Here is a 26,748-nt window from a genome sequence, read left to right as displayed (position 1 = left end):
CTCAAGAACCGCAGAGGTGAGAGGAGCCCACTCTGACTCCTACCAGCTTCCCAGAGCGGGGCCCTCACCACGCAGGGCTTTTCCCACCCCCACTTCAGCATGGTGGGTGGCCAAATGCCAGCTGTCTTTGGGCACATGCCACCTGTGTGAGCTTCAGTTTCCCCATCTGTAAATGAGCAAAATAGTTCCCACCCGGGTCATCACGGCCCCGGGAACAACAAAGCCCCTTTGGGTTTGCCCAGGCAGGGGAGCCCGAGAGCTCCGAGTTTGAGTCCTATAAGACCCCTTTGAAACGTGAAGGCAGAACCTCAATCTGCCTTTCTCTAAAAACGGGAACCCTGCCCCCACTTTCCTCCGGGAGTGACCCTCCTTCCTCTGTAAACCGGTGCACCGCTGAAGCCACGTGGGAGGAACAGCGAGTTTATTGCAGGTTCCAACCGGAAACCTGGCACCCCCCGGCTGGCCAGAGAGGGACGGCCTCAGCGCGTCCACAACTTCACGCAGCCACCAGGGTTGCACAGCCATCGCTCATTCCTCACAGGCACAATGTGCCAGTCTCCTCTTTTCCCGCCCCTCCAGAAGCCTTTGGGCGGGAATCGAGGATGCACATTCGCCTTCTACTCTCGGGATCGTGAAGTAGGAACCAAAGGTCATCGGGTACGGGTGGGGGTAACTGCGGCGGGCCTGTGGCGGAGAGAGCGCGTGCGCAGTGGCACGCGGAGGCGTGGTCTCCAGTCCCCAGTGGCGCCACCGCTCCTGCACCCGCCAGCCGGCTGGCTCGGTGCAGCCCTGGAACCCCAGCTCCTAGCCGGAGTCCCCAGAACGCAGCCAGCTATTGCGCACTACCTGGCCCGCCGAGGGCCTGGCGGAGGGGCTGAACTGGAGCAACTCGGCGATCAGGGCCTTGCAGCGGTCGGACAGCTCGAGGCCCTCCGAATAGAGCACTCCGCGCTTCTGGCGCCCGGGCAGACCCGCGATGTCCGAGTCGTCGAAGGGCATGCACCCAGTGACCATGACGTAGAGCACGACGCCCATGCTCCACACGTCGTACTTCTTGGGGTCGTAGGGGATGCCCAGCAGCACCTCGGGCGACGCGTAGGCGGCTGAGCCGCAGTAGGTGGTGCTCAGGTCCGGGTAACCGTGCGCCTGGCGGCCGAAGCCGAAGTCGGTGAGCTTGACGCGGCGCTCGTCGGGGCTCAGCAGCACGTTCTCGCACTTGAGGTCGCGGTGCACCAGGTGGTGGTCGTGCAGGTAGCGCACGGCGCCAGCGATCTGCCCGAAGAGGTCACGCGCCTGCGACCCGGGGATGCGCCCGTTGCGCTGCACGGCTTGCAGCAGGTCTGTGGCGGCCGCCTCCATGACGATGTACAGCTTCCCGTTGCACACCTCGATGAACTCGAAGACGTGCACGATGTGCGGGTGCCGTACGCCCCGCAGGATGGACAGCTCCCGCGGCAGGAACTTGTTGACGAAGTCTGGAGGCGCGCGGCGCCGGTCCACCACCTTGATGGCCACCGTACCCTTGTACTTCTTGGAGGTGGCCACCTTCACCTTGGAGTAGCTGCCCTCGCCGATTGTGCGGCCCAGCTTATAGCCGAGTTCGCGCAGGAGTTTGTCGCCCGACATGATGACCCCCAAGGGCGCGCGGGGAGCAGGAGGCGGCTGCTGTTGGGGGGCGGCCGGACTCCAATTTCTGGCCTAATCCATAGCGCTCGGCACCTGCACCCCTGTGCCCCCATGCGCCCACTCCCCGGACCCCGCCGGTGCCGCGGCTTGTATCGCCTTGGTAACAATTTCTGCCTTGTGAAGTGACTGTGGGCGTCACTCCAGCCGGACCCCACCCCAGGTAGCTCCTCCCTAGGGCCTCGTGCTTTGTGACTCAGTGGCCCCACGGTGAGTTCTTGACAAGAGGCCACTAGAGAGGGCACGAGCCACCCACAGGGCAGAGGCCACTCCTGGGATTGGAGCGCTTGCACCTGGGATTGGAACGCTTTCTCCTGAGTTCCTCCGAACTTTGTGAGCCCAGCCGGTGACCACGTGGAGCCCTCAGGTGCCCGCAGTGTCCCCGAGGGGAGAGAAAACCGGAGAGGGGGGCGTAACTTGGGGACCTGCCTGCCCCAGGAGCTCGGGGTTTCTGACTGCCCCGTACGACTCCAGTAGGAAGGTGGACGCGAGGGCTTCTCGCGCAAGGTCCAGAGCACCCCGGCAGGCTGTAGGTCCGGATGACCAAGTTACGCCCTGTCTGGAGGAACAGCAGATAAGGGCTCCACGGAACGGAACGGAACCCGCAGTCACAGCCAGGCCCCGCCTCCTGATCTCTCCCGAGCCTTGGGAGAACTAGGGATCCGGACCTCAGGTTCCCAGCACTGAGGGAGGTCTTCACCGCAGCTTCCGCCACACTCAGCATGGCGGTGGACGTTTGCGCCACTTCCTCCTGGGACCGGAAGTGCAAGGTTCTGCAAGGATGGCGGTACAGAAGGTGAAACAGGACATGCCCCCTCCGGGGGGCTACGGCACCATCGACTACAAACGGAACCTGCCGCGCCGAGGACTGTCGGGTTAGTGTCGCCATGCGCAACGATCTCAGGGTCTGGGCCGTTGGCGCGCTGCGGCAGGGGCGGAAGCCGGCGATGTGAGCGGGCCTCAGTTTGCCCGAAGCTGTGACCACAGGTAGAGCCAGGGGGGTCCCCAGTGGCTTTAGTAATAATGATGATAGCTGCTGAATAACTACAGCTTAGTCTCTGCTTCCTTCCTTCAGCTCTGAAGGTCCGTCCAGTTAATTGCTCACATTTTACAGTGAGTTAAACGGAGGCTGCCACGGTCCCAGGGTCACCCAGGGCAGGCTGGGACCCGAACCCAGAGGGAATCTATGAGGTGTTCTATGCCCGGGTTTCTCCCTCACAGCCCCGTTCCCCCAGAAAATGCCCCCGGAAACAGTATTAAATTTTCCCAACATTTTAAGTAACGTTTAAATTTCACTATTGGTTTTATCACAGGAAAATATAGAGGAGAACATAAAAGGCGCCCATACATAGAACTCAGAGTTAAGGAAAATAAGAAAATTTAAATGTAGTTTATGATGGGTGTGGTGGCCCATGCCTGTAATCCCAGCATTCCCCAAGGGTGAGGCAGGAGGATTACCACAAATTCAAGGCTGGCCTGGGCTACATAACAAGACCCTGTCTCAAAAAAATAACCAGGGCTGGGGATTTAGCTCAGTGGTTCTGGCGCCTGCCTCACAAGCGCAAGGTCCCGAGTCTAATCCCCGGTACTAAAAAAAAAAAAATTGCATGTTATGCGAATTATGTCTGAGTTAAAAATCAAATTCAGGGGCCGGGGATTTAGCTCTGTGGTTCCGGCGCCTGCCTCGCAAGCGCAAGGACTCGAGTTTGATCCTCGGTACCAAAAAAAAAAAAAAATCGAATTCAGGGGCCGGGGGGATTTAGCTCAGTGGTTCCAGTGCCTTCGTCACAAGTCCAAGGTCCTGAGTTTGATCCCTGATAACAACAACAACAAAAAATTGAGCTGGGCATGGTGGCTTACACCTGTCATCCCAGCACTTGGGAGGCTGAAGCAGGAGGGGTGCTGCAAATTGAAGGCCACAGGCCAATCAAGGGCTAGTTACTGAAAGTGGGTGCACAAAGAGTGAGGCCTGGGACACACACACACACACACACACACACAGGTCCTCTCTCTCCAGCCATTGTGTTAAGGATATGTGACTAGGGAGCTGCTGAGGAGGGCAACACCTGGCACAACAGAAGGTGCCACAGTGTCAAGAACAGGAAGAGAACAGGGTAAAAAGCATGTCTGTGAGTTAAAAATTAAAGAGTCTGGGCCAGGGATTTAGCTCAGTGGTTCCGCACCTGCCTCGCAAGCACAAGGTCCTGAGTTTGATCTCCGGTACAAAAAAAAAAAAATTAAAGAGTCCTAGTTGGATGCAGTGGCCCACACAGGTAATCCTGGCAAGCTGGGCAGCTGAAGCAAAACAATCGCAAGGGAACCCAGCCTGGGTAACATAAAAGGCCCCGTCTCAAAATGAATTTTAAAAAGGTTGGGCATGGTGCTGCACATCTGTAATCCTAGCACTAAAGAGGGGAAGGCAAGAAGATAGCTGTGAGTTCAAGGCCAGCTTGAATCTCATAGCAAGACCCTGTCTCTGTGAAAAAAGGGACAGGATTTAGCTCAGAGAGAAGGCTGTGGGTTCAACTCCTAGTCCCACCCAAAAGAAAGAAAAACAGCAACAGTGCTGAATCATGCTGCCCAGCCCCCAGTGGAGGTTGCCCTGATTGCCTGGCAGTGGGAGAGCCTGCGTTCCAGGCCGAGTGTCTAGAAAGGAAAAAGCCTCAGCTCACATTGTATTCCTTAGATCCCAGATCCACCCTCCAGCCTGTTCTGGCACAACCCAGTTCTAAAAACATTTTACATTTGTAAATGATTGTCCTGACAACTGAGACCCTCTGGCCTTGAAATCTGGAAAATGTGTTGTTTTTGTAGGTCTGGGGTTGGAACCCAGGACTTGTGCATGCCAAGGCAGGTGCTCTTCCACTCACCTATACCCTTATTCCTGTCTTCTTTTTTTAATGATGCATCTGGATTTTCTTTTTTCCTTTTCCTTTTTCTTTTTTGGAGACAGCATCTTCCTGTGTAATCCAGCTGGCCTGTAACTCACTATGTAGCCCAGGCTGGCCTCGAACTCCAGCGATCCTCCTGCCTCAGCCTCCCGAGTGCTGGGGTTACACGTGTGTCATCACACCTGGCTGCTTTTTTGGTTCTTTGGTGACAAGGTCTCACTGTGTAACCCAGGGTGGCCTTGAACTCTCAGTGAGTATGCAGAGGTCCTGCTCCCCAACTGCCACACCCCCCCTCGGCCCCAGCTTTGGCCAGGTAAGCAGCTTCCCATCAGCCACATCTTCCTGTCTAAGGCCTTGGCGTCCCCAAGCCTGGCACCCACTCAACTCCCCACCTGGACCACACGTTACTGCCTGTACTCAGTGGGCACAGGCCACTGTCAGTCCACACCACCACTCACCAACACCAGCTCTTCCCTGTCTCTCTAGAGCCTCCTAAGCCCAGTGGGTGACCCTTCAATCTGGCATCTTAGTGGACTTCACATAGCACACAGCACAATTCACTTGTAAAAAGTATGTTGGGCTTCCAGGCGTGGGGGCACACGGCTTTAATGCCAGGACTCTGGAGGCTGAGGCAGAAGGATCACCCCAAGTTGAGGTCTTCCTGGGCTACATAGTGAGTTCAAGGCCTGCTTGGACTGCATAGTGAGGCCTTGTCTCAAAAAAAGTATGTGGCTGCGCCTGCCTGGCAAGTGCAAGATCCTGAGTTTGATCCCCAGTACTGGAAAAAAAAAAAGGTATGGGGAGATGGGGTAGAGCTCAGTGGTAGGCCACTTGCTTAGCATGCACAAAGCCCTGGATTCCATCCCCAGCATCACAAAGAAAATAGTGTATGTACATGTATGCACACACATAGTAAATGTGTCCAATTCATATGAGGTTTTTTTTTTTTTCCAGTACTGGGAATTGAACCCAGGGCCTTTACTCTTGTGTTACATCTCTAGCCTTTGATTTTTTATTTTGAGACAGGCTCTCACTGAGGTGTCCAGGGTGGGCTTCCACTTGCCATGTTCCTGCCTCAGCCTCCCAGAGCGCTGGGACCACAGGTGTGGGCCACTGTACACAGCCAGGTTTACTGATCTTTCGTGTATGCACAGAGTGTGTGATTATTGCCAGCATCCACATTTAGAGCACAGTGATCGCCCCACAGTGAAGCCACGCCCCCATCTCCCTGGTGGCTACTGATCTACTTCCTGTCTCTGGATTTGTCTGTTCTTCCCACTTCCTATAAATTAATTCATACACTCTGTGGCCTTTTATGTCTGGTGTATGTTCTGAGGTTCATCCACATTATAACACACGTCGGTGTCTGGTTGTGTCATTATTTATTTAGGTTTCTTTGAGACAGGGTCTGTCTATGTGGTTCCAGCTGGTCTTGAACTCAGTGTGTAGCCCAGGCTGGCCTTGAACTCGAAGTGATCCTCCTGCCTCAGCCTCCTGAATGCTGGGATGACAGGTGTGGGCCACAGGCCTGGGTCCTTCCTAGGTTTTTTCCCCGAGAGAGTGAGTTTCAGCTTGCACATTGAGGCCTTTGATCCGAGTTGAGTTAATTTTTGTGTATGAGCTGAGGACACCGCCTGGCATTGGTCTGCACGTGGCTGTCCAGTTGTCCCATTTAGCGAAAAGACTGTTCTTTTGCATTGAATTGTCTTGGCTCCCTTGTCCAGAATCAATTGACCATAAATATGAGGGTTTATTTCTGGACTCTGGGCTCTGTCTTGCTGCTGAATGTGTCCTTGCGTGCCAGGACCACGCTGTGCTGTACACACAGCTGCGTGGTGCATTGGAAGCGGGGTAAGTATGAGTCCTGCAACTTTGTCCCACTTTTCCAGAGTTGTTTGGGCTGTTCTGGCCCCAGTGCATCCATGTGAAGCCTGCTGGAGGGTTTCTGCAGGATGGGGAATACGGTGAATATGCTGCATCTATTTGGGGAGCGTTACCATCCACTCAGAGCTGCCTGTTCTCATCTGTGAACTTACTTATTAAGTTTTCTTTTCTTTTCTTTGTTTTGTTTTTTTTTGGTGCCAGGGATCGAACTCGGGACCTTGTGCTTGCAAGGCAGGCGCCGGAACCACTTAGCTAAATCCCTGGCCTGAGTTTTCTTATTGTTTTATTTTTTGATATTAGGGATTGAACCCACAGCCTTCATGCTGAGCTACATTCCCAGACCTTTTTATTTTTTGAGACAAGGTTTCACTAAGTTCCCAGGCTGGGTTTGAATTTGCAGTCCTGCCTCAGCCTCCTGAATGCTGGGGTGACAGGTGTGCACCACCCCACCCGGCTCTGAGCACATGCTTCTAGCAGATTGAATGACACAGTAGAAACCAGAACCGCTTTCTCATTTGCTTCCGAATCTAGCAGCGGTACCGGGCAGCCCTGTGCCGGAGCCAAGCTGAAGAGCAAAGGGAAGGACAGGGACATTGGCCACCCTCAGCAGACCTTGTGCCACCCAAGTCCCAGGTGGACCTCACGTAACATCACACCGACCGTGGCCACCTACTGGGTGTGAACCAGAGCTGCAGGTCTGTCCTAGCAGCCAGCAGGCCCCTGGGAAGGAGGCCAGGCTGGAAACTGGGGGGAGCGAGTGTGAGCCAGCCCAGCCATCCATCCCGGGGTTAGAGTCAGGATTAGTCAGGATTAGAGCCGGGCCCCTGCTGGTCCTCAGGAAATATTCATGGGGCTTCTGTCCCTCCCCTGGAGCATGCAGGCCCTATCCTCCTGGGCCAGGAAGTCACAGTGCCACCCCCGCGGGGCACTGCCTTCCCCTGGTGGCCGCGTGCAGCATGCATGTGTGCGGTGTGCAGGGTAGTGGCCCTGGTGAGACCCAGCCATGGACGCTGTCAGAGCCGCCCTCCTAGTGGGAGATGGTAGAACCAGGGCCACCCAGCCCCGATTGTCTGGGTGTGAGAGAAAAGTCCAGAGTGCAGAGCAGATGGGCACGGGCAAGGTCACTGCTGTGTCCCCGATACCTGTCCCCTCGCAGGTACCCCTGGGTGGTGCTCTTCAGGCTAGGACATGCCAGAGCGGCTGAGTGTGAGCGAGACCCGTCTCCCTCTCCCCGCAGGCTACAGCATGTTTGCCTTGGGCATCGGGACCTTGCTCTACGGGTACTGGAACATGATAAAGTGGAATCGTGAGCGCAGGTAGAGTCCAGCTGGCCGGGCATGTGGGTGGCGTGGTGTTGGGGGTTGCGGTTTCTGGGAGTCCTGTCACTGGGGCTGGTGAGGTTGGGCACAGGTGCCCTTGGGCAGTCATGCGGTCCAGGCCCCCATGGTGCACATGTTCTGGCCTCAAGTACATTTCTAAGCTTTCCCCTCAGAAAGGTCCAGCAAGCAGGGAGCTGGTAGCCAGGGGTCCACCGCCCCCCTCTGGCTGCCGGGTCAGGAGACCCGTTAGAACAGGATATCCTGTGTGCAGGCCGGTGACATGCCCACACTGCAGGCTGCTGTTGGGGGGACAGCCAGGCAGATCATCAGGGTGTAGAACCGGACCAAGGGCACGGTGGCGCAGGGACCAGGAGACGAAGGCTTCGTCACTCCATGGGCTGCTGGTTGCCTCCCTGCCAGCGAGGATCTTGGAAATTGCTGGGTGCAGGGAGAAGAGAGGACCGCCCTCCGCCTGCCTGCACCCTATAGTTATTTTGAGACAGGCGGACGTGGTTCTGTAAGGCCCAGAGCCCTGTGATGACTGTCCCCCCCTGCACTGAGGTCACCAGGCTGGGCTATTTTTAGAGGGAAAAAGTTTTTAATTGAAAAGAAAGTGTGAAGCCAACAGTCGTGAGTGCGCTTGCCTATGCCCGGCTCCCGCCCACTGGCCCTCCTACCTGGCTGGTGACCAGCCCAGCATCCCCTTCCGCCCGCCGCCAGCCTCCTGCCACCACTCGAGCTGCTCTTCTCCCCGCCCCACATGGCAGCCTCCTGTGACCCCAGGGTCACCTTTGCATTCCACAGGCGCCTGCAGATCGAGAACCTGGAGGCCCGGCTTGCGCTCTTGCCCCTGTTGCAGGCTGAGAGGGACCGCAGGTAGGGCTCCCTCCAGGGTGGGAGGGTGCAGGCCCACCCCATGGGGTCTGTCAGCTGCAGCTGCTTCCCCTTGGAGCAGGCCAGAGATGACCTACAGAGACCCTGAGGGGAGAATAGGAAGGCTTCCTTCCTGGAAGAAGGGGCAGTGGGGCTGGGTCAGGAGACAGGATAGAAGTTTGCCAGAGGGAAGAAGGGAAGGAAGAGAGGGTTTGGCATGGTTGCCAACCTTTCATCCCAGCTATTCAGGAGGCTGAGGCAGGAGGATTGCAAGGTTTAGATCATCCTGGGTAACTTAGTGAGCCATGTCTCAAAATACAGTGTTAAAACTGGGCTGGGGTTGTGGCTCAGTGATGAGCACTTGCCTAGCATGCATAAGGCTCTGGGTTCCAGCCCCAGCACTGCAAGATAAAAAGAAAGATGGCCCAGGGATTTAGCTCAGTGGTGCCGCCCCCTGCCTCGAAAGCGCAAAGTCCCGAGTTCAAAAAAAAGAAAAAGAAGGGAGGGAGAGAGGGAAGGAGGAAGGGCGGGCTGGAGGGAGGCTGCTTACCGCCCCGCCCCCAGGGTCCTGCGGATGCTGAGGGAGAACCTGGAGGAGGAGGCCATCATCATGAAGGACGTGCCCGGCTGGAAGGTGAGTGGGGCCTCTGCGAGAGCCCGGTTCTGGGGTGCGGGGTGGGGCCTGGCCCAGCCCCCCCTCGCATCCCTCTGTCCTTGTCCCCAGGTGGGCGAGTCCATGTTCCACACCACTCGCTGGGTGACCCCAGACATCGGCGAGCTGTATGCACTGCGCACGCCGGAGGAGGTCATCAACGCCAGCTATGGCTTCATGTGGTTCTCGTTGTAGGGCGCCCGCGCAGGAAATAAACGTGTGTGCCCGGCTTTTCGGCTGCTGTGTCTGTCCGCCACCCACCCCTGTGGCCCCACGCGCCTCCGTGGACACCGGGTGTCAGCAGCCCCGACCCCTGGGGCTGCTATCAGTTAGGGTCCTCTACCGTCACCGGGCCAAGGGCTGCTGGGGATGCCCAGTGGCCCTAGACCAGGGTCTCCCCACCCCCTGAGGTGGGCCTGTCTCTCACCACTTCCCCAGACTTAGTTTCCCAGCCTCTGTCGCAGCTCTGTGCTTCCCTCCATCCCCCTGGTGGCAGCTCCTGTCCGGTAAGGAAGAGTTAAGTCGGCCCACACGCACTGGCCAATGGGCACGCGCAGCGCCTTCGCGGCGCCTCCTGATTGGCGGGCGCTCTGGATGGGCGGGAGGAGGGGGGGAGGGGTCGCCCCGCCTCCGAGCTGCGCTTAAAAGGCCACAGCTGTGCAGAGCCCGCGCATCCGCTCACCTCGGCCATGAGCTGCACGGAGCCTGCGGAGGCGCCTGAGGAGCGGAGTTTCCTCAGGTCAGCGGGGAGAGGGGCAGGCTTGGTACCAGGGCCGGGAGGGCAGAGCGGGGTGCGGAAGACAGCATGGCGGGGAACTGGCCGCCCCACCTGCCGACGCCTCCAGAGCCCTGTTGCCAGGGAAACAGCATCCACAGCGCCAGCCCCTCATGAATATTCATCAGTGCCTCCAGCTCACCTCGCTGCCCCCCAGGACCTGCGGGTCCCCCTGGGCAGCTTCCCTGCTTGCTCCTCCTGTCCCGAGGAGGAACAGGCCGGGGAAGGGTTCTGCTGCCCGAGCCACAGCCGGAGCGGACGTGGGCGGCAGCGGGGCTTCACCTGGCGGGGGAGGCGGCTCCCCGGGGCGCGTGGGAGGAACTCGGAGGGGCTGGGGGGCGGCGACGCGTCCGTGCTGAGTTCCCGAGCCCGGGAGGAGCGGGAGGAGCTGGGGCTGAGACCGCTGCGAACACGGCCAGGTGAGCGGGCAGCGGGCCGTGGGTGTGGTCGTCTGGCGTGGGCACGGCCGGAGGGTGCCAGTCCCCTCCGGGAAGCAGCCCGGTTCCTTTCTCACCCAGGCCGCCTCAGGCTTTCTGGGGGCCGAAGCTGGGGGAGTAAGAGGCACCCTCGCAACGGAGCCCCACGGCAGCCAACAGCTCTGCCCTGTCCCCGCCCCGAGCTGCTGCTGTCCCAGCCCGCGCCACTGCGTCCCCTCTGTCGCCGAAATCACCGCTTTGAAGAAGATAAAAGTTCCAGGAGGGTCCCGTTGGGGTGATGCATTCCCAGCCTGTGGGCCCCTCACCCTGAACCCGAATGCAGCTCCCGGCACGGGCTTTCCCGGGAGCAGGGCCAGTGGCACCCCTGCTTCCACTTCCACCCTCACCTTCCTCCTGCGTCAGTCACAGACCCAGGCTCTGCACCCTGAACCCACCAGGCACCTGCCTGTCCCCACCCCGGGGCCCCTGAAAATTCCCGGCTGCGTTTCTCCCTGACTTGGCGCCAGCCAAACGGGACCTGGACCCTGGCTGTCCCTGCTGCCCGGGTCGCCTCCCCCAGGAAGCCTCAATGGCCCCCGTGCCCTTTGGTCTCTGGTGCCCCTGTGTGCTCTGCCCGCCCATACGAGCAGGGCAGCCGGTGCCACCACAGCAAGGGGAGAAGGGGCAACCCCATCTCTGCCAGCTGTTCCCTTGCCAGCCGGCAGGCTGGTGCTCCTCGGAAGCCCCACCGCCCGGCTGGTGTGGTCCCTACATAAAAGGGCCTGATGAAGGGCCGGGATTTAGCTCAGTGGTTCCTGCGCCTGCCTTGAAAGCGCAGGAGTTCGATCCCCAGTACCAAGAAAAAAAGAAAGAAAGAAAGAGAAAGGGCCCTATGCTGCTTTAATGTCCTGCCCTCTCAGTCCCTGGCTTCTGTGAAAGGTCCCGTTTTCACTGCCCTGGGCCCTCCTGCCTCCCTGCCCTCCTGCCCAGAGAGGTGGACATGGACCCTGGCAAGCCGGATGGCAGAACTTCTCAAGCCACGTGGCCCTAAATATTTTAACTTCCTCATTGCACCTAAATGGGGGTCCAAGTCCCACATCTCCCTCTGAGCCGTTAAAACTGCAGATGTGTATGCTGAGGCACACCTGCAATCCTAGCTCTGGGAGCCTGAGTTCAGACCAGCCTGGACTCCATAGTGAGACCCTGTCTCCAAAAACCAAAAAGACCCTGCAGTTTTCAGAACCCGCCTTGCCCACCGCCGGTGCGTCCTGGACTCCATCTCCCCCACTGAGGCCCTTCCCTCTCCCTGGTGCGCTCCTACGTGCTTGGTTCGGATCTGGTCTCCTGGCCCCAGGGCCCTGAAACCACCTTCGGCCACCAGAGGGCGCGCGCGCCCCGGGCTTCGGCTCCAACTTCTGCCGGCTGCCATTCAACCGGGCGCTGGTCTGGTAAACTGAGGAAGAGGAAGGCTCCCCCACCCAGGGCTCGTAAGAGCTCCTCTGGGGTAGAGGGTGAGAGGGTAGTTTCTGAACCTGGCGCGTAACGCCGAGGGGATGTTTGGGCTCCGACAGGCGGGCGCGTCTCCATGCGCCTCTCTGTCCTCAGCACGGCGGAGGCGGCCGCCCTGGAGCGGGAGCTGCTCGAGGATTACCGCTTCGGGCGACAGCAGCTGGTGGAGCTGTGTGGACACGCTAGTGCCGTGGCTGTGACCAAGGTACCTGAGCCCCCGGAACCAGGACATCACCTCACCCCGGGCCAGGCCGGCCCAGCCTTCACCATGGGGAAACTGAGGCACGGGAGCGGGGACTGCCCAAGGTCACATTGGAAGCAGAGCTGTGGCCCGGGTGCGTCCAGCTCTGGGAGGACAGGAGAAGAGCAATGAGGTCCCTCTCCACGTGTGGCCACCTGCTGGCCATGGGTCCCCTCAGGGAAAGGCCAATAAATCTGCTCACAGCGGAAACTGCCCTCCCTTCTCCTCCTCCCTCCCCTTTTTTTTCATTCCCCCGCCCCAGCCACTGTAGCCCTTTAAAAGCAGCTCAGTGTCTGTCTTTACCTGGACTGAACTTTTATGTTCTTACTTAAGTGCGTTCCTGAGTGGAGTGCGTCCTGGTTAGGGTGTCCAGAGGACAAGAACCAGCGACACTCAGCCACCAAAATGGCCTCCTGCACTGGCCAGCCGGTGTGGCAGGGTCACAGGACCCAGATGACACCTTGGGGCGGAGTCCTGGACTCGTTTCCCTGCTGTGTGGTTTAAGGGAAGGTGGGCTCCCTGGTGCCTTTGCTGCTCCTTTGCTGGAGGCAAATCTGGCTGGAGAGAGGGTGAGGCTGGGACTCAGAACCCTGGTCTTGACCTGAAAAGAGAAAAGCCGGAATGGTGGTTCACACTTGTCAATGGGCACTCAGGAGGCTGAGGCAGGAGGGTCCAAAGTTCAAGGCAACTTATCAAGACCCTGTCTCAAAACAAAAAGGGCTGGGGATGTAGCTCAGCACTTGCTGAACAGTAACAGGAACACAAAAAAGAAAAAGACAGTCACATGCCAGCAGAGATGAGCACTGGCTGAGAGACAGAGAGAGAGGCTCAGGGATGGTGGGGTGGGGCTGCCCCCTCGCCAAGCTCCCCCACTCTGAGCCTGGAAACATGGGCAGGAGTCGCGGGCATCTCTGGAAAAGGTGGATGGGTGTCCTGTCTGCGGTTCTGGCCCAGGACAAACAAACCGCCCTCTGGGCGTGGCCGGGGCTAGAGGCACGTTTTCCAGTGGCTCTTGGCAGAGCCTGAATCAGGGACTCAGTGCGCTGGGTGGGGAAACTGAGGTCCCAAAGGCCCAGCCCTTTAGCCAGAACACCTCTTCCAGTCCTGTTGTCTCCACGCCAAAGCTCCACCTTGTCCCCTACTCCAGGCCTCAGTTTCCCCACATGGCCGAGGTGGATGCTCCTGCTCCAGCCTGTGGCCTTGCTATCCCACCAGGTGTTCCCTTTGCCTGCCCTCTCCCGGAAGCAGAGGACCGTGCTGGTTGTGTGCGGCCCAGAGCACAATGGGGCGGTGGGGCTGGTCTGTGCCCGGCACCTGCGGGTGTTTGTAAGTAGCAGGGACCCCCGGGCTCACCCTGACTGCATCCGGAAGAAACCACAGCCTGGCCTTGCTAGAGTCCCAGGGGACAGGGACGTGGCCTGCCCAGGTGGGTCTGCTGCCTGTTCCCTGGCGGGACCCGCGCTGCGCTCCCCTCTCCCGCCCCAGGAGTATGAGCCCACCATCTTCTACCCCACGCGCTCGCTGGACCTGCTGCACCGCGACCTGACCACACAGTGTGAGAAGATGGACATCCCCTTCCTGTCCTACCTGCCCGCCGAGGTCTGCTGCAGGCTGGGGGTGGGGGGTGGGACAGGGCCCTCGTGGCTCCCAGGCCGCCCTGAGCACACCTGCCCCCAGGTGCAGCTCATCAACGACGCCTACGGGCTGGTGGTGGACGCCGTGCTGGGCCCAGGCGTGGAGCCCGCTGCGGTTGGGGGGCCCTGCACCCGCGCGCTGGCCACACTGAAGTTGCTCTCCATCCCCCTCGTGAGCCTGGACATCCCCTCAGGCACGTGGCGTGGCGTGGCGTGGGCGTGGGTGGGCGCCGGGGGAAGCCCCTGGCTGACTGCCCGCTCTGAGCCTCAGTTTTCCCTTCCCGGCGGGGGCGGGGATGGAGCGTGCTCTCCAGCTGAGCCCCTGGTCACACCCATCCCGAGAATGGGAACGACCGAGGCTGCTGCCCCAGGTGACCCCAGCCCCTTTCCCAGGCCCGGCCCAGCATGCTGCTGCCTACCCCTGGCCTTCTGGCCCGGGCAGACGTGAGCTCACTTGGCAGAGGCCGGGCGTCCTGGCCGGCGCCCTGGGCCTGCTGGAGCCATTAGGGACGGGCAGACAGGATAAACAGCGGCTGGCCAGGACCCTCTGTGAGGGCAGCTGCCCTCCGGGGGGTGTCCCCTGGCCTTCAGGATCCCGGGGCAACCCCAGCCGGGCTCCACAGGGAAGGGGGCACAGACTCGGGTCTGAGCAGGTGGCTGCCATCAGGTGGCTGGAGCTTGAGTCTGAGGGTGGGAGCTGGGGTGGGCAGCCCCAGGTTCGGGGAGACTGAGTGGAGCTCATTCACTCGGGGACAGAGGCCCGTTGTTAGGGGTCCCGCTAAGTCAAAGGGGGCTCTGAGGCCAGGGAGGAGGCTGAGGTCTGGCCTCGAGGGAAGAGGCTGCCATTTAAGTGGGGCGCAGGGGTGGCAGAGATGCAGTCTGAGGGCAGAGGCTGGGTCCGAGGGAGGAGGGCTGTTGGGTAGTCTGAGGGCGGGCGGCGCCCCCGGGAGGGGAGGCCCGGCCCCCTGGTGGCCAGGTCCGGAAGGGCCCGGTGACTCAGGGCAGAGACTGGGTCTGGAGGGGCGATGGGGTGCAGGGTGGGGTGTGGCGCAGCCCCCAGCTCCGATTCCTGGTCCCCAGGCTGGGACGCCGAGACCGGCGGCGGGGACTCGGAGGACGGGCTGCGGCCGGACGTGCTGGTGTCGCTGGCGGCCCCCAAGCGCTGCGCCGGCCGCTTCTCCGGGCGCCACCACTTCGTGGCCGGCAGATTCGTGCCCGACGACGTGCGCCGCAAGTTCGCGCTGCGCCTGCCCGGCTACGCGGGCACTGACTGCGTCGCGGCGCTGTGACCGCCACCAATAAACAGATGCTACCACCTCGCTGCCTTGGCTCCTGCTCTGTGCTGGGTGGCTGGGGGTCGGACGCCACGCGGGACTTCCGGAGGCTTTGGGACGCCAGCGGCGCTCCCCTCAGGCAGCTGGGGACCCAGGGGGAGGATGGGCGGGGCTGGGGCTCCGTGCAGGTCACCAGGGGCGTGGCCACGAGGGCGGGGTCGGGTTGGATCCAGTCTTGGGCAGGCGGGGTCAAGACAAAGCCACGCCCCCCGCCCTCATTCCGGGTGCCACCAGACCCCCCAGTCGGGAGTCGGATCCGAGCGCGGCGCAGCTCGGACTCCCTGGGCCCCTCGGTCCAACCGGCGATGGCGTCACCGCTGCCGCTGTTCTGTCTCTGCGTCGCTGCCGCCTCGCACCTGGCGGGGGCCCGAGGTGAGGCCGGCCTGCGAGCCACACGCGGGGGGAGAGAGGACACAGGCACCACGCGCTTCCTGGGACTTGGGTCCCCTCCGACTCCTACGGTCCAGGGTGCAGAGGGAGCCACGGAGCTCAGCGATCTCCCGGGGCCAGGCAGGGACTGCGGCCGTTCCTTCCTCCCGGGAAGACGCGGCAGGGGCACTGGGGTGTTGATGGGAACTTGAGGTTTCTCTGCGTTCCCGGGCATCTGACCGAGCCTGTTTTGGAGACCCCGAATCGCCAGGTGTCCCGCCCAGGGGTCAGGGCCGTCCTGCCCACCAGCTCCCACGCACCCAAGACACCCCTGGAAGCAGCGCGGTGGGCTGGCGGTGGCCCGTTCCTCGGAGGAGACGAGGATTGGAGGAGAAAGGCTCTGGCCCGTGGTTGTCACCCTGCCCGGAGTCTCGGGAAGCGAGGCTGGACTCCAGGATTTCTTGTGGGCAACTTGGGCCCCGGGGGAGGCAGGGAAGGGTGGACTGGGAGGACTTCCAGGGCCAGGTGAACGGAGCAGATGCAGAGCCGGTCGAACTTGATAAGCTTGGGGCCGCTGGACACCCCAAAAAAGAGACGCGGGTGTGGGGACAGTGGGGACACGGACTCCCCCAGCCCATGGGGTTGGGTCTGAGGAGCGATGGGGCTGCGGAAGCCTGGGGCTGGGGCTGGCAGGGGCCTCGTAGAGCTTCAGTTTCCTCTCCTGTCAAGTGGGCGTGACCTTGGCCTCCCTCCGGCACCAGAGGGCGTCACCGCGGTCCCCATCATCCCGCTTCTTCCCCCTCCTTCCCACCCCTCCTGCAGATGCTCAGGAGCCCACCGCAGCTGCCTGGGGCCTGCAGGGACGCACGCTGCACCCAGGCCAGCCCTCGCCGGCCCTGGAGGACTGGGAAGGTTGGTGCGCCAGGGCGGGGCCCTCTCGGCTGTGGATTGGCAGGAACTCCGCCTGGGGGTAGGGTTGGGGGCGGGGCGGGAGGGAGGCCGGCTCCCGCTAGGTGAGGAGCTGGATGGGGCGTGCCCTGCTCCTGGGACCTCCCGGGGCGCGCCCCGTCTCAGTGCGAGGTGCCCACAGAGCCCAGCGAGTGGACGTCCTGGTTCAACGTGGACCACCCAGGCGGAGACGGAGACTTCGAGAGCCTGGCCGCCATCCGCTTCTACTACGGGCCCGCGCGCGTGTGCTCGCGGCCGCTGGCGTTGGAGGCGCGCACCACGGACTGGGCGCTGCCGTCGGCGGTGGGCGAGCGTGTGCACTTGAACCCCACACGCGGCTTCTGGTGCCTCAACCGAGAGCAGCCGCGCGGCCGCCGCTGTTCCAATTACCACGTGCGCTTCCGCTGCCCCCTCGGTGAGGGGCTTGTGGGCGTGGTTTCGAGGGGTGTGTCCTTTAGACGACCAAGGCCGGGGTTGTGCTGGGGAGTGGCGTTTGGGGGCGGGGCTTTGGGAGGGGCTTCTAGGGGCGGGGCTTTATGCATGTGGCCTTTAGTGGGTCCCTGCAGTGGCAATGTCCCCAGCAGGAAAGGTGCCTGGAGAGGACAGCAGCCTCATATCTCTTGTCCTCTGCAGTGGTCACGTGGAACGCTTCGGAGGCATTGGGTCCCTGCTCCGGGAGCTGTGGACCAGGCGGTCGCCGCGGCTGCCCAGGCCGGGGTAGGGGCGCGTGTCCAGGGCTCCGCCAGGAGGCGCAGAAGTGCGGGAGGCCTCTGTGCCCAGGTAGGAAGGGCGGGGCCTAGGGAGGGGGTGGGCGTGTCCTGCGTGGAGAGGTGTGGCCTGGAAGCAAGTGGGGCGAGGCCTTGGAGGAAGCCTCCCGGAGGAGGCGTGGGGATGGCGGAGGTGGGGGTCAAGCAGGGCAGGGGTTGGAGAGAAGATGGGCCTGGAAGTGGGGAACCAGAGTGCAGGGCGAGGCCCTGTGCACATCTGGGTGGCCTGGGGCTGGCAGGAAGCCAGGGTCGGATGTTGGGTCCCCTTCCCTGGGGCGTGGCCAAGGTGGCAGAGTCCCCGGCACGAATTCGGTTCTAGTCTCGAGGTGCACGCGCAGCACGGCTCCCCACCCCCATGCCCACGCAGACACCGCTCACACCCTGGCGGCCGGTGCCCAGGCCTCCCGGACAGACGCCAGGCGGCAACTGGAAACTCCGCCCGACCAGGCTCCACAAACACGGCCTGCAGACTTCGTGGAGTCCCGGAGTGGGGGGGGACGGTACTCGGTGGCCAATGGGGGGACCCCACCCCTCACTCTGCCCTCCAGGCGCCTCTGCCCACAAGTTTCCAGTGGAAGTTTCCATCTTCTGCAGAGGCCGCCGGATGGGGAGGGGAGAGAGCCACAGTCGGCCCCAACGGCTGACGGACCTACTCAGTGCTACTCCTTGCTTTCTGTGGCTCCATCCTTTTGAGACACCTCTCCTGTCCCCTCCTCCAGGGCGCCTTCCCTCTCTTTCTGGACCGAGTTCCCTCCTCCTGCCACTCATTTCCATCTCCCCCTACACAGGTGTGGCTGAGGCCTGAGAGGGGCACAATATGAGAGGGGCAGTGCTCCAGGTGTGTTTGTTGAGTGACTAACTGAGCGAAAAGCCCTCTTCAGGAGGGACTATAGAGACCTCTCTGCCCCTGTATTCCTCCAGGATGCAGTCCTGACACCTGTGGGTGCCCTGACCACATCCTCCTGGGGTCCGTGGTCACCTCATCGGGGCGCCCGCTGTCAGGAGCCAGGGTCTCCCTGCAGACTCAGCCTGGCACCATTGCCACCAGCGATGCCCATGGAGCCTTCCGGGTGCCTGGCATCTGTGCCGGAAGCCGGGCTAATGTGAGTGCCCAGATGGATGGCTTCTCTCCGGGGCTGGCCCAGGCTCGCGACAATGGCTCTAGTTCTTTGGTGGCCACCATTGTTCTGGATAAGCTAAGTAAGTGTCCAGCAGAGCAGGAGGAGGCCAAGAGCTGGGAGGGACGCGTAGGGTGAGGAATGGAGGCCACGGGGAAGGAGCCACCGCAGCTGGGGAGGGCAGAGGCTGTGCAGGTCCTGCCCGGGAGAAGGCAGGGTTCCCAAGAGACGCTGGGGGGGCAGGGTCCTGACCTGTGTCACTGTTGCCCACCAGAGAAGCCCTACCTGGTGAAGCACCCAGAGTCGCGTGTGCGAGAGGCCGGACACAACGTGACCTTCTGCTGCAGGGCTGCAGGGACACCCGTGCCCAAGAAATACTCGTGGTAAGCATCGGCCCGGCTCCAGAAAGGGGCCTTTTTCCAGCTTTGGGTTGGATTGGATTTCCTGTGGTTATGCGGTGCCTCAAGGACCTAGAACTGGAGGTGGTGGTGTACATCTGTCATCCCAACTACTCAGGAGGCTGAGGCGGGAGAATTTCAAGCTCAAGATCATCCCAAGTAACTTAGTGAGACCATTTCAAAAAATTTAAAAAATAGGGTAGGGCCGGGGATTTAGCTCAGTGGTTTCACCACCTGCCGTGCAAGCGCAAGGACCCAAGTTCGATCCCTGGTACCAAAAAGAAAAGAAAAGAAAAGAAAAAATTTAAAAAACAAAAGGAAAGACCTAGAAGCAGATGCTGGGCTCAGTTTCCCCCCTGGCATGTGGGAGAGCTTTGCCCAGGGATCAAGTGGGCCTCAGAGGGGCCCATCTCCCCAGGAGGAGGCCACCCTGGGGAAGCTGCTGTCCTGGGCTCACACCCTGGTCCCTATGGTGTCCCTCACCCCAGGTTCCACAATGGGACGCTGCTGGACCGGCAGCAGCATGGGTCTGGCACCCACCTGGAGCTGCATGGGCTGCGTGCGGAACAGGCGGGCCTCTACCACTGCAAGGCATGGAGCAAGGCGGGCACTGTGCGCTCTGGCCCTGCCCGGCTCACTGTGCTGGGTGAGCATCCCTGACCCTGAGCTCCAGTGAACTCCAGCTTGGAACGGATTTCATTCCCTGGGCCCCAAACCCCAGTCCTAGCCCCAGCCGATCCCCCATCCCCATATGGACCAAGCCCCCAGCCTCGGTCTCACTGACTGCTGTCTTCCGGCTCCCCAGCCCCTGGCCAGCCAACGTGTGACCCCCAGCCCCAAGAGCACCTCATCAAACTGCCCGAAGGCTGCGGCAGGCAGGGCAGCAGCGGCCCTGCCTACCTAGACGTGGGTCTCTGCCCAGACACCCGCTGCCCAGGCCCCACAGGCTCCGTCACCAGCTGTGGGGAAGTAGGCTCGAGCTGCTGTGCCGTGCGCCGCCTGGAGAGCCGGGAGATCCGCTGTGCTGGCTACGTCCTGCCAGTGAAGGTGGTGGCCGAGTGTGGGTGCCAGAAGTGCCTGCCCCCACGGGGGCTTGTCCGGGGCCGCCTGGTGGCTGCGGACTCCCAGGAGCCCTTGAGCTTTGCCAGGATCCTCCTGGGCCCAGAGTCCATTGGCTTTACCTCCTACCAGGGCGACTTCACCATCGAGGTGCCGCCCTCCACAGAGCGGCTGGTGGTGACATTTGTGGACCCCCGCGGCGAGTTTGTGGATACCGTCCGAGTGCTGCCTTTTGACCCCCAAGGCACGGGCGTGTACCACGAGGTCAGGGCCATGCGGAAGAAGCCGGCTGCCCTGCTGAACACCAGGCAGAGCAACAGGATCCCGCTTGGGGACCTCGAGGGAGAGGCGCCCATCGGGGAGCTGGTGCTGCCGCCTGGATCCATCCGGGCTCCTGACGGCAGCCCCTACACAGGGAGCGTGGAAGCCCAGGTGACCTTCGTGGACCCCAGAGACCTGGCCTCCGCGGTGGCGGCCCCCAGTGACCTGCGCTTTGTGGACCGTGACGGTGACCTGGCCCCGCTGCGCACCTATGGGATGTTCTCCGTGGACCTGCACGCACCGGGCTCCACAGAGCAGCTGCACGCTGGGCCCGTGGTCGTGCGGGTGGCCGCTGACCAGATCCGCATGGCTGGCCACGCCAAGGCCCTCCGGCTGTGGTCCCTGGAGCCCGAGACTGGCCTGTGGGAGGAGGAGAGCAGCTTCAGGCGCCAGAGCTCCACGGGCCCCCGCGTGCGCCGCGAAGAGCGTGTGTTTCTGGCGGGCAACCTGGAGATCCGTGAGCGGCGGCTGTTCAACCTGGACGTGCCTGAGCGCCGCCGCTGCTTTGTGAAGGTCCGTGCCTTTGCCAATGACAAGTTCGTGGCCAGTGAGCAGGTGGAGGGTGTGGTGGTGACGCTCGTGAACCTGGAGCCCGCGCCCGGCTTCTCTGCCAACCCACGCGCCTGGGGCCGCTTTGACAGCGCGGTCACCGGGCCCAATGGCGCCTGCCTCCCCGCCTTCTGCGATGAGGACCGGCCTGACGCCTACACAGCGCTGGTCACCGCCACCCTGGGTGGTGAGGAGCTGGAGCCCGCACCCTCAGGACCCCGGCTGCTCCCGGCCACTGTGGGTGTCACGCAGCCCTACCTGGACCGGCTGGGCTACCAGCGCACCGACCACGACGACCTGGCCTTCAAACGCACAGGCTTCCGCATCAACCTGGCCAAGCCCAGGCCTGGGGACCCCAACGAGGCCAATGGCCCTGTGTACCCATGGCGCAGCCTGCGAGACTGCCAGGACGCCCCGGTCACTGCCAGCCATTTCCGCTTCTCACGCGTGGAGTCGGACAAGTATGAGTACAACGTGGTCCCCTTCCGGGAGGGCTCGCCCGCCTCCTGGACCGGCGACCTCCTGTCCTGGTGGCCCAACCCACAGGAGTTCCGCGCCTGCTACCTCAAGGTGAAGGTCCAGGGCCCCCAGGAGGTGGTGGTACGATCACATAACGTGGGCGGCAGCCACCCCCGCACCCAGGGACAGCTCTACGGCCTTCGGGACGCCCGCAGTGTGCGCGACCCCCAGCGGCCCAGCACCTCGGCCGCCTGCGTGGAGTTCAAGTGTGGCGGGATGCTATTCGACCAGCGGCAGGTGGACAGGACGCTGGTGACCATCGCCCCCCAGGGCAGCTGCCGGCGCGTGGCTGTCAACGGGCTCCTGCAGGACTACCTGGCCCGGCACCCCCCGCCCGCACCCACCGACGACCCGGCTGCCTTCGCCATGCTGGCACCCCTGGACCCCCTGGGTCACAACTATGGTGTCTACACGGTCACGGACCAGAGCCCGAGGCTGGCCAAGGAGATTGCCATCGGCCGCTGCTTCGATGGCTCCTCCGATGGCTTCTCCAGGGAGATGAAGGCCGACGCAGGCACGGCTGTCACCTTCCAGTGCCGCGAGCCACCGGCCAGGCCCAGTCTGTTCCAGAGGCTGCTGGAGTCCCCGGCAGCAGTGCTGGGGGATATCCGCAGGGAGATGGGCCGGGCTCGGCCCCTGGGTGTCCCCCGCCGGCGCCGGGGCCAGTGACCCGGGAGCTGCGAGCTCACGGCCCAGCTCCATCCCTGGAAGTCTCAGGCCTTCCTCCCCAGACATCCCCTCCCCAGGTCCCCAGGGCTCCAGCTCAGATCTGAGAGTCAGGACAAAAGCTAGGCCCATGGCGGGCCAGGAATGGCGTAGGCTTGGAGGTGGGGAGCAGGGGACAGCTGTCCAGGGCCTGGGCACTGGTGCCTGCTCACCGCTGAGGCAGCCCTCTGTCGCTGCGTGTCCACCTGGATTCCAGATCCCTGCCCCGAGCTTTGTTCTGGGGTTATTTATTGAAATAAAGCTGGGGGCTGGTTGTGGTGCGCGTGGGGTCCAGGCTGGGCCCAGTGACAGAGGAGGAGGCTTCTTGGGATCCCCATGCGGGAACGGCCTGGGGCTGAGAGGACCACGCTCCTGTGTTTGGTGCTTGGAGATGCTGGGGTGTCAGGGCTGGGCTGGGCTGGGGGCTCGATTAAAGATGCTTTGTGTCTGCCCTGCAGTGTCAGCACTGAGGCTTGGGGATGTGGCGGGGCAGCCCAGGCCTGGGACAGAAGCTCATCTTTTTGTTTGTTTGTTTTTTGTTTTTTGAGATGAGACTTGCTATGCAGTGCAGGCTGGCCTTGAACTCACTATGTAGCCCGGGCTGGCCTCAAACTTGTGGTGATCCTCCTGCCTCAGCCTCCTAAGTGCTGGGATGACAGGTTTACTCCGCCATGCCTGGCACAGGCAGAAACACATCTGAACCCTGTGGGACACGAGTGCACACAGCACAAGCCCCCATGTGGCCAGGGGCCTTGTGTGTCAGGCCCTAGCGCTGAGGACGGTGGCAGCTGGAGGGTCCTGGCGGGATGGGCCTGGGACAGGGAGCAGCTGGAGAGGCCACCCTGCAAGTCCTCAGCAGGGCCTCACCGGACCACATGCTGCCCAAGCCACTAAGTCCAGGGCCAGGCTCTAGGACCTGGGTGGGAACCAGGGTTTGGAGGTGGCAGAGGGGCCAGGCAAATCTTCCTGTCACCCATGGGCCAGCCACTGCTCTGACTGCGACCCCACTTTCAGGCAGCAGTCCCAGCAGGAGGGGCGCTCCCTGGGTGACCCCAAAGTCTCAACCCCCGGCAGGCAGCAGGGGCCTGAGAGCATCAGTGTGCGCTGCTGGAGGAGACCACAGCCCCGGCCGCCCCGGAAGGGGCAGGGAAGGGGCGGCCCTCAGCCTGGGCCCCGCCCCTCCGGTCCCCGCCCTCGGGCCCGGCCACTCCCACCCTCGTTTTGGGCTCCACCTCCGCCCCAGCACCTTGCTGTCTGCAGAGGGCGCCCCGGGCTCTGGGGAATCCTCCTCGGGACAGCGAGGGACGCGCATTTGCGCAGCACGTGCTGTGTCCGCCGCGCTCTGGTCTGGCTGCCTGCTGGGGTCCCGCTACTGCGGCTCCAGCCCGGCGATGAGGTGTCAGGTTGCGCCGCCAGAGCCCGCGGAGGGTGTCGGGGCCTCAGCCGCAGCCAACCTGGGGGAATCCGGCAGCAGCGGGGCGGCTGCGGCCTGGACCCCTTCACTAGCCTGGGCCGGGGTCGGGGCAGCCATGACAGCGGTTCTCATCCGGGCACTCCGGGAGGCTGAGGCAGGAGGATTGTGAGTTCCAGCCCAGCCTGGGGAACTTAGGGAGGCCCTGTCTCAAAATAAAAACTAGAAAGGGCCGGGGATGGAGCGGAGTGTGAAGGCCCTGGATTCCAACCCCAGCACTGCAAGAAAGAGGGAAAAAAAGAAAAAGAAAATGGCAGCCATGGCCCCCACCTTCCAGAAGGAGAAACTGAGGCTTGCAGAGGCGAAGGCACTGTCTTGAGCCCACGGCCGGGCCTGGCTGCTCCCTGAACCATGAGGCCGCTGCCTCCCTCCTGGAACTCAGCCAGGGCTTCTGGAAAATCCATTCCCCTCAGCACCAGGCTGCCAGCACACTCCCTGCTGCTGGGGAGGTGGGGGGCTGAGACCCCCCCCCCCCGAGACCCTGGCCGCAGCCACCCGGGGTCGGCTCAGGGCACAGGAGGCCCTGGGTCCCGCCCATGGCATTTTCAACTTTTATAATTTTAGAACCAGGGGTTCTTAAAATTCCTAACACCGTGCTGGAGGGAGGAATCTTGGAACAAGAAAATGCTTCAAGCAGGAGTCTGAAAACCGCAGAGGCTGAGGGGAGGAAGGGAAAAACACACACATTGGGCACCGACTGGATGCAGCCCCCCGTCCTGCCCCAGACCTAAAGCATGTGAAGGGTGCTTAATGTCTGTTTATTGCCTTGAGACTCCAACATGTGATTTCAGGGAGAATATGGCCCCCCACACAGCTAAAAGATTGGCTGTGGGTCACACAGCAAACGTGGATACCACATTTTTCAGTTTCCTGGAGAAGGAGGCAGGGGCATTGGGTTTTGAAGGATGTGTAGGAGTTTGCCGGGTGGGCAAGGCAAGAAGGGCTCATCATGCAAAGGTTGGAGGGGGAAACCCAGGCAGGAGAGGGAGGTGACAGGTCTTGACAGCAGCCAGAGGAATTGCGGTGGCAATGGGGAGCCATGGCAGGTGCTGGAGCAGGAGAGGTTACAGTTTCTCAGGACAAGTGACCCCTGGGGTGTGTGTGTCCTCAGCATGTTAGAAGCATTTCCTTCATGGAGCCGGGGTCTGTCCTCCCTCGTGATGGCCCCGAAGCCCAGCACCTCCTGTCCTGGCTGAACATCCCTGGCTGCTCTGCTGGCCCGCGTGGGTTGGCGTGGCCACCCACCGCTTCCCTACTGCCTGTCTCGCTCATCAGCCACACAGTCGGGGCTGCCGAGTCCCAGACCCCAAGTCTGGAGCCAGCCTCGCTCAGCCTGGCCCAGGCGGTAGGAGACGCCGGCGCCTTGCTGGTGGAAACACAGGTGGGTGCCCAGGGACGGCACCCAGGGGACTGCGAGGTCCTGACCCCTGACTCTCAGCGGGACATACGCCGCCAGGGATGCGTCACCGAGCTCGGGCGGGCGTCCTCAGCCCCAGGTCACGGAGTCCGGCCATGCCCTGTGCCTGCCCCTGCAGCTGGAGGTCTCCTCCTTCCCATCCCGCCACTTCTTGTCACCCCGGGGGGCACATGTGCGCGGTCACACTTGCACAGTGCACAACATAGACACCCTGCCCCGCAGCCACACTGGGACCAGTGTCCCCTAGTCCCCTGCACATTGGGATCTCCTTGACCCTCGATGTCCAGGCAGCTGGGTCAGGGCCGATTTCAGCGCCCCCAGACCCCACAGTGCAGCCCCCCTAAGCGCATCTGTTCACAGCTGGGTGCACGCACACCCGGGGACTGGAGGGGCCGACGGAGCCTTAGGTCCGCGCTCTTCCAGGGAGTTCCGACTCCCTTCCTGCGCTGACTCAGCCAGCTTCCCTGCCAAACCTCAGGTATGTCCTCGAGGGCTGCCGAGGGGCCTCCTCGGGGCCGGGTGGGGGCTCTGCCTGGCTCAGCCTCCCCCGCTCGTGGCCCGGGCCCCCGCGAGCCAAGCCGGAGGTGTTCGGGTGCAGCACGAGGTCAGCCGGGAATCAGCCCGACCCAGGAGCCCTTCCCGCCCTCTGCGGCTACCTGGAGAGTGGCCGGCTGGAGCGCGCTTAGTGGCTTGCGTGAAGTGAAGACGCCGCGCGTCTGGCGGGGCTGCCCCGGGGCCTGGCAGGGGACGCACGCACCTAGGGGGTACAGTGACCCCCGGGTCAGATTCCCGCCCACCTCCGTATGCAGATTTGATTAAAGGCGGTTCGGCTGGGTCAGGAGGGTAAGACAGCCAGGTGTGGATACTCCAGCCTGCAGGGTCAACATCGGGTCGGTGAGAAGCTTTCCTAGAGGAGAGGGCATTTTGGTGGGGGTTTGAAGGGTGAGCAGAAGCCCGCCAAGGCAGGCTCAGCTGTCCCAAAGCTCTGGTACTGGTTGTAGAGTTTTCCTTTTGTCTGTGTGAATTTCGAGCAGTGGAAGGAGGCAGAGAAACCTCAATTCACTCCTTTGTCTTGAGGACCCAGTTGTAGGCCCCGGGGACCATTCAGTGTGCCGGGGGAGGCAGAGCCGGTCTCACCAGGGGGTTAGAGAGACCCCAGGCCTGGGAGGCACCTGCTCTGCTCTGGACCCGGTGGATCCTGCCAACAGCCCTTTAAAGCGAGTTCGAGTTCTCCTATTACCAACCCTTTTTTGGAGACAGGGTCTCCATATGCAATTCAGGCTGGCCTTGATCTCTCTGTGGGTGATGCTCCTGCCTCAGCCTCCTGAGTGCTGGGATTACACGTGTGTATCACCACACCCGACGTGGCTGGGCAGACCAAGGCTGAGAGAGGGAAGCAGAGTCCCGCTGCTCTCAATGCGACTCCTCGCTGAGGGCTGATGGCTGGCGGCTGGGCCCCGCTGACAGAAAACCTCGCCCACAGCCTTGGCGCGGGTCAGGGCTGCACCTGAGGTCCCGTGCGGCGGTGGCAGCCCCAGATCCTGCGTGGGTGTGACACACCGGGCCCCCTGGAGCCCTAGCGGGACCTCCGGGCAGAGGGGCGTCGCCCGGGCCCTGGTGTGGTCCCGCCCCGCCGTCTGAGCAGCCAGAGGCGGAATGTGGCTTGCGGTCAGAACCAGACGGAGAGGCCCCTGGAAAAACACCCAGCGCTCCGCCAGGCCCCGGGCGCGATCGGCCAGCAGCGGCTGCCCAGCCCGGGCCGAGGAATGTCCGCGCTCGGCCTCTGGAACCTGCTGCCGGACCTGGCGGCCAGCCCCGGGTGGTGCCACCATGCCCCTGGCCAGGCAACGTGTGACCGGCCTCCTGGGGTGTCCCTGGGGAGCCGGGGCTCTGGCT

The 26,748-nt window shown here is 62.3% G+C and overlaps 4 protein-coding genes across 7 annotated transcripts; 3 read left to right on the top strand and 1 right to left on the bottom strand.

Annotated features, from left to right (window-relative positions):
• Positions 1-404: 404 nt before the first annotated feature.
• Tssk6 (testis specific serine kinase 6) lies at positions 405-1,626 on the bottom strand. The gene has a single exon (XM_004873448.4). The coding sequence runs from the start codon at positions 1,624-1,626 to the stop codon at positions 805-807; it is 822 nt and encodes a 273-aa protein (XP_004873505.1). The 3' UTR covers positions 405-804.
• Positions 746-9,532, top strand: Ndufa13 (NADH:ubiquinone oxidoreductase subunit A13). 4 transcript variants are annotated; one of them, XM_087202000.1, is made up of 6 exons: positions 1,912-2,050; positions 2,158-2,558; positions 7,696-7,774; positions 8,582-8,653; positions 9,215-9,284; positions 9,375-9,532. In XM_087202000.1, the coding sequence occupies exons 2-6, from the start codon at positions 2,465-2,467 to the stop codon at positions 9,495-9,497; spliced, it is 438 nt and encodes a 145-aa protein (XP_087058126.1). In that variant the 5' UTR covers positions 1,912-2,050; positions 2,158-2,464; the 3' UTR covers positions 9,498-9,532. The 4 variants fall into 4 exon arrangements, with proteins under 4 accessions (XP_004873510.2, XP_087058126.1, XP_021106686.1 ...); XM_004873453.4 differs by having other exon boundaries at positions 746-2,558; XM_021251027.2 differs by having other exon boundaries at positions 1,920-2,558; positions 8,561-8,653.
• A 190-nt stretch (positions 9,533-9,722) lies between these two features.
• On the top strand, positions 9,723-15,192 carry Yjefn3 (YjeF N-terminal domain containing 3). Its single transcript, XM_004873452.4, has 6 exons — positions 9,723-10,041; positions 12,099-12,207; positions 13,459-13,569; positions 13,729-13,842; positions 13,921-14,071; positions 14,958-15,192. The coding sequence occupies exons 1-6, from the start codon at positions 9,992-9,994 to the stop codon at positions 15,164-15,166; spliced, it is 744 nt and encodes a 247-aa protein (XP_004873509.1). The 5' UTR covers positions 9,723-9,991; the 3' UTR covers positions 15,167-15,192.
• Positions 15,193-15,331: 139 nt separating this feature from the next.
• Cilp2 (cartilage intermediate layer protein 2) lies at positions 15,332-22,448 on the top strand. Its single transcript, XM_004873482.3, has 8 exons — positions 15,332-15,583; positions 16,403-16,492; positions 16,671-16,943; positions 17,162-17,308; positions 18,217-18,495; positions 18,688-18,796; positions 19,300-19,457; positions 19,617-22,448. The coding sequence occupies exons 1-8, from the start codon at positions 15,517-15,519 to the stop codon at positions 21,926-21,928; spliced, it is 3,435 nt and encodes a 1,144-aa protein (XP_004873539.1). The 5' UTR covers positions 15,332-15,516; the 3' UTR covers positions 21,929-22,448.
• The last annotated feature ends 4,300 nt before the right edge of the window (positions 22,449-26,748 follow it).

The sequence above is a fragment of the Heterocephalus glaber genome, unplaced genomic scaffold, assembly GCF_053883595.1.
Source record: "Heterocephalus glaber isolate CG9 unplaced genomic scaffold, H.glaber_assembly_v1.0 deba00001761, whole genome shotgun sequence".
Lineage (NCBI taxonomy): Eukaryota > Metazoa > Chordata > Mammalia > Rodentia > Bathyergidae > Heterocephalus > Heterocephalus glaber.
This window is presented reverse-complemented; position numbering and strand designations above follow the sequence as displayed.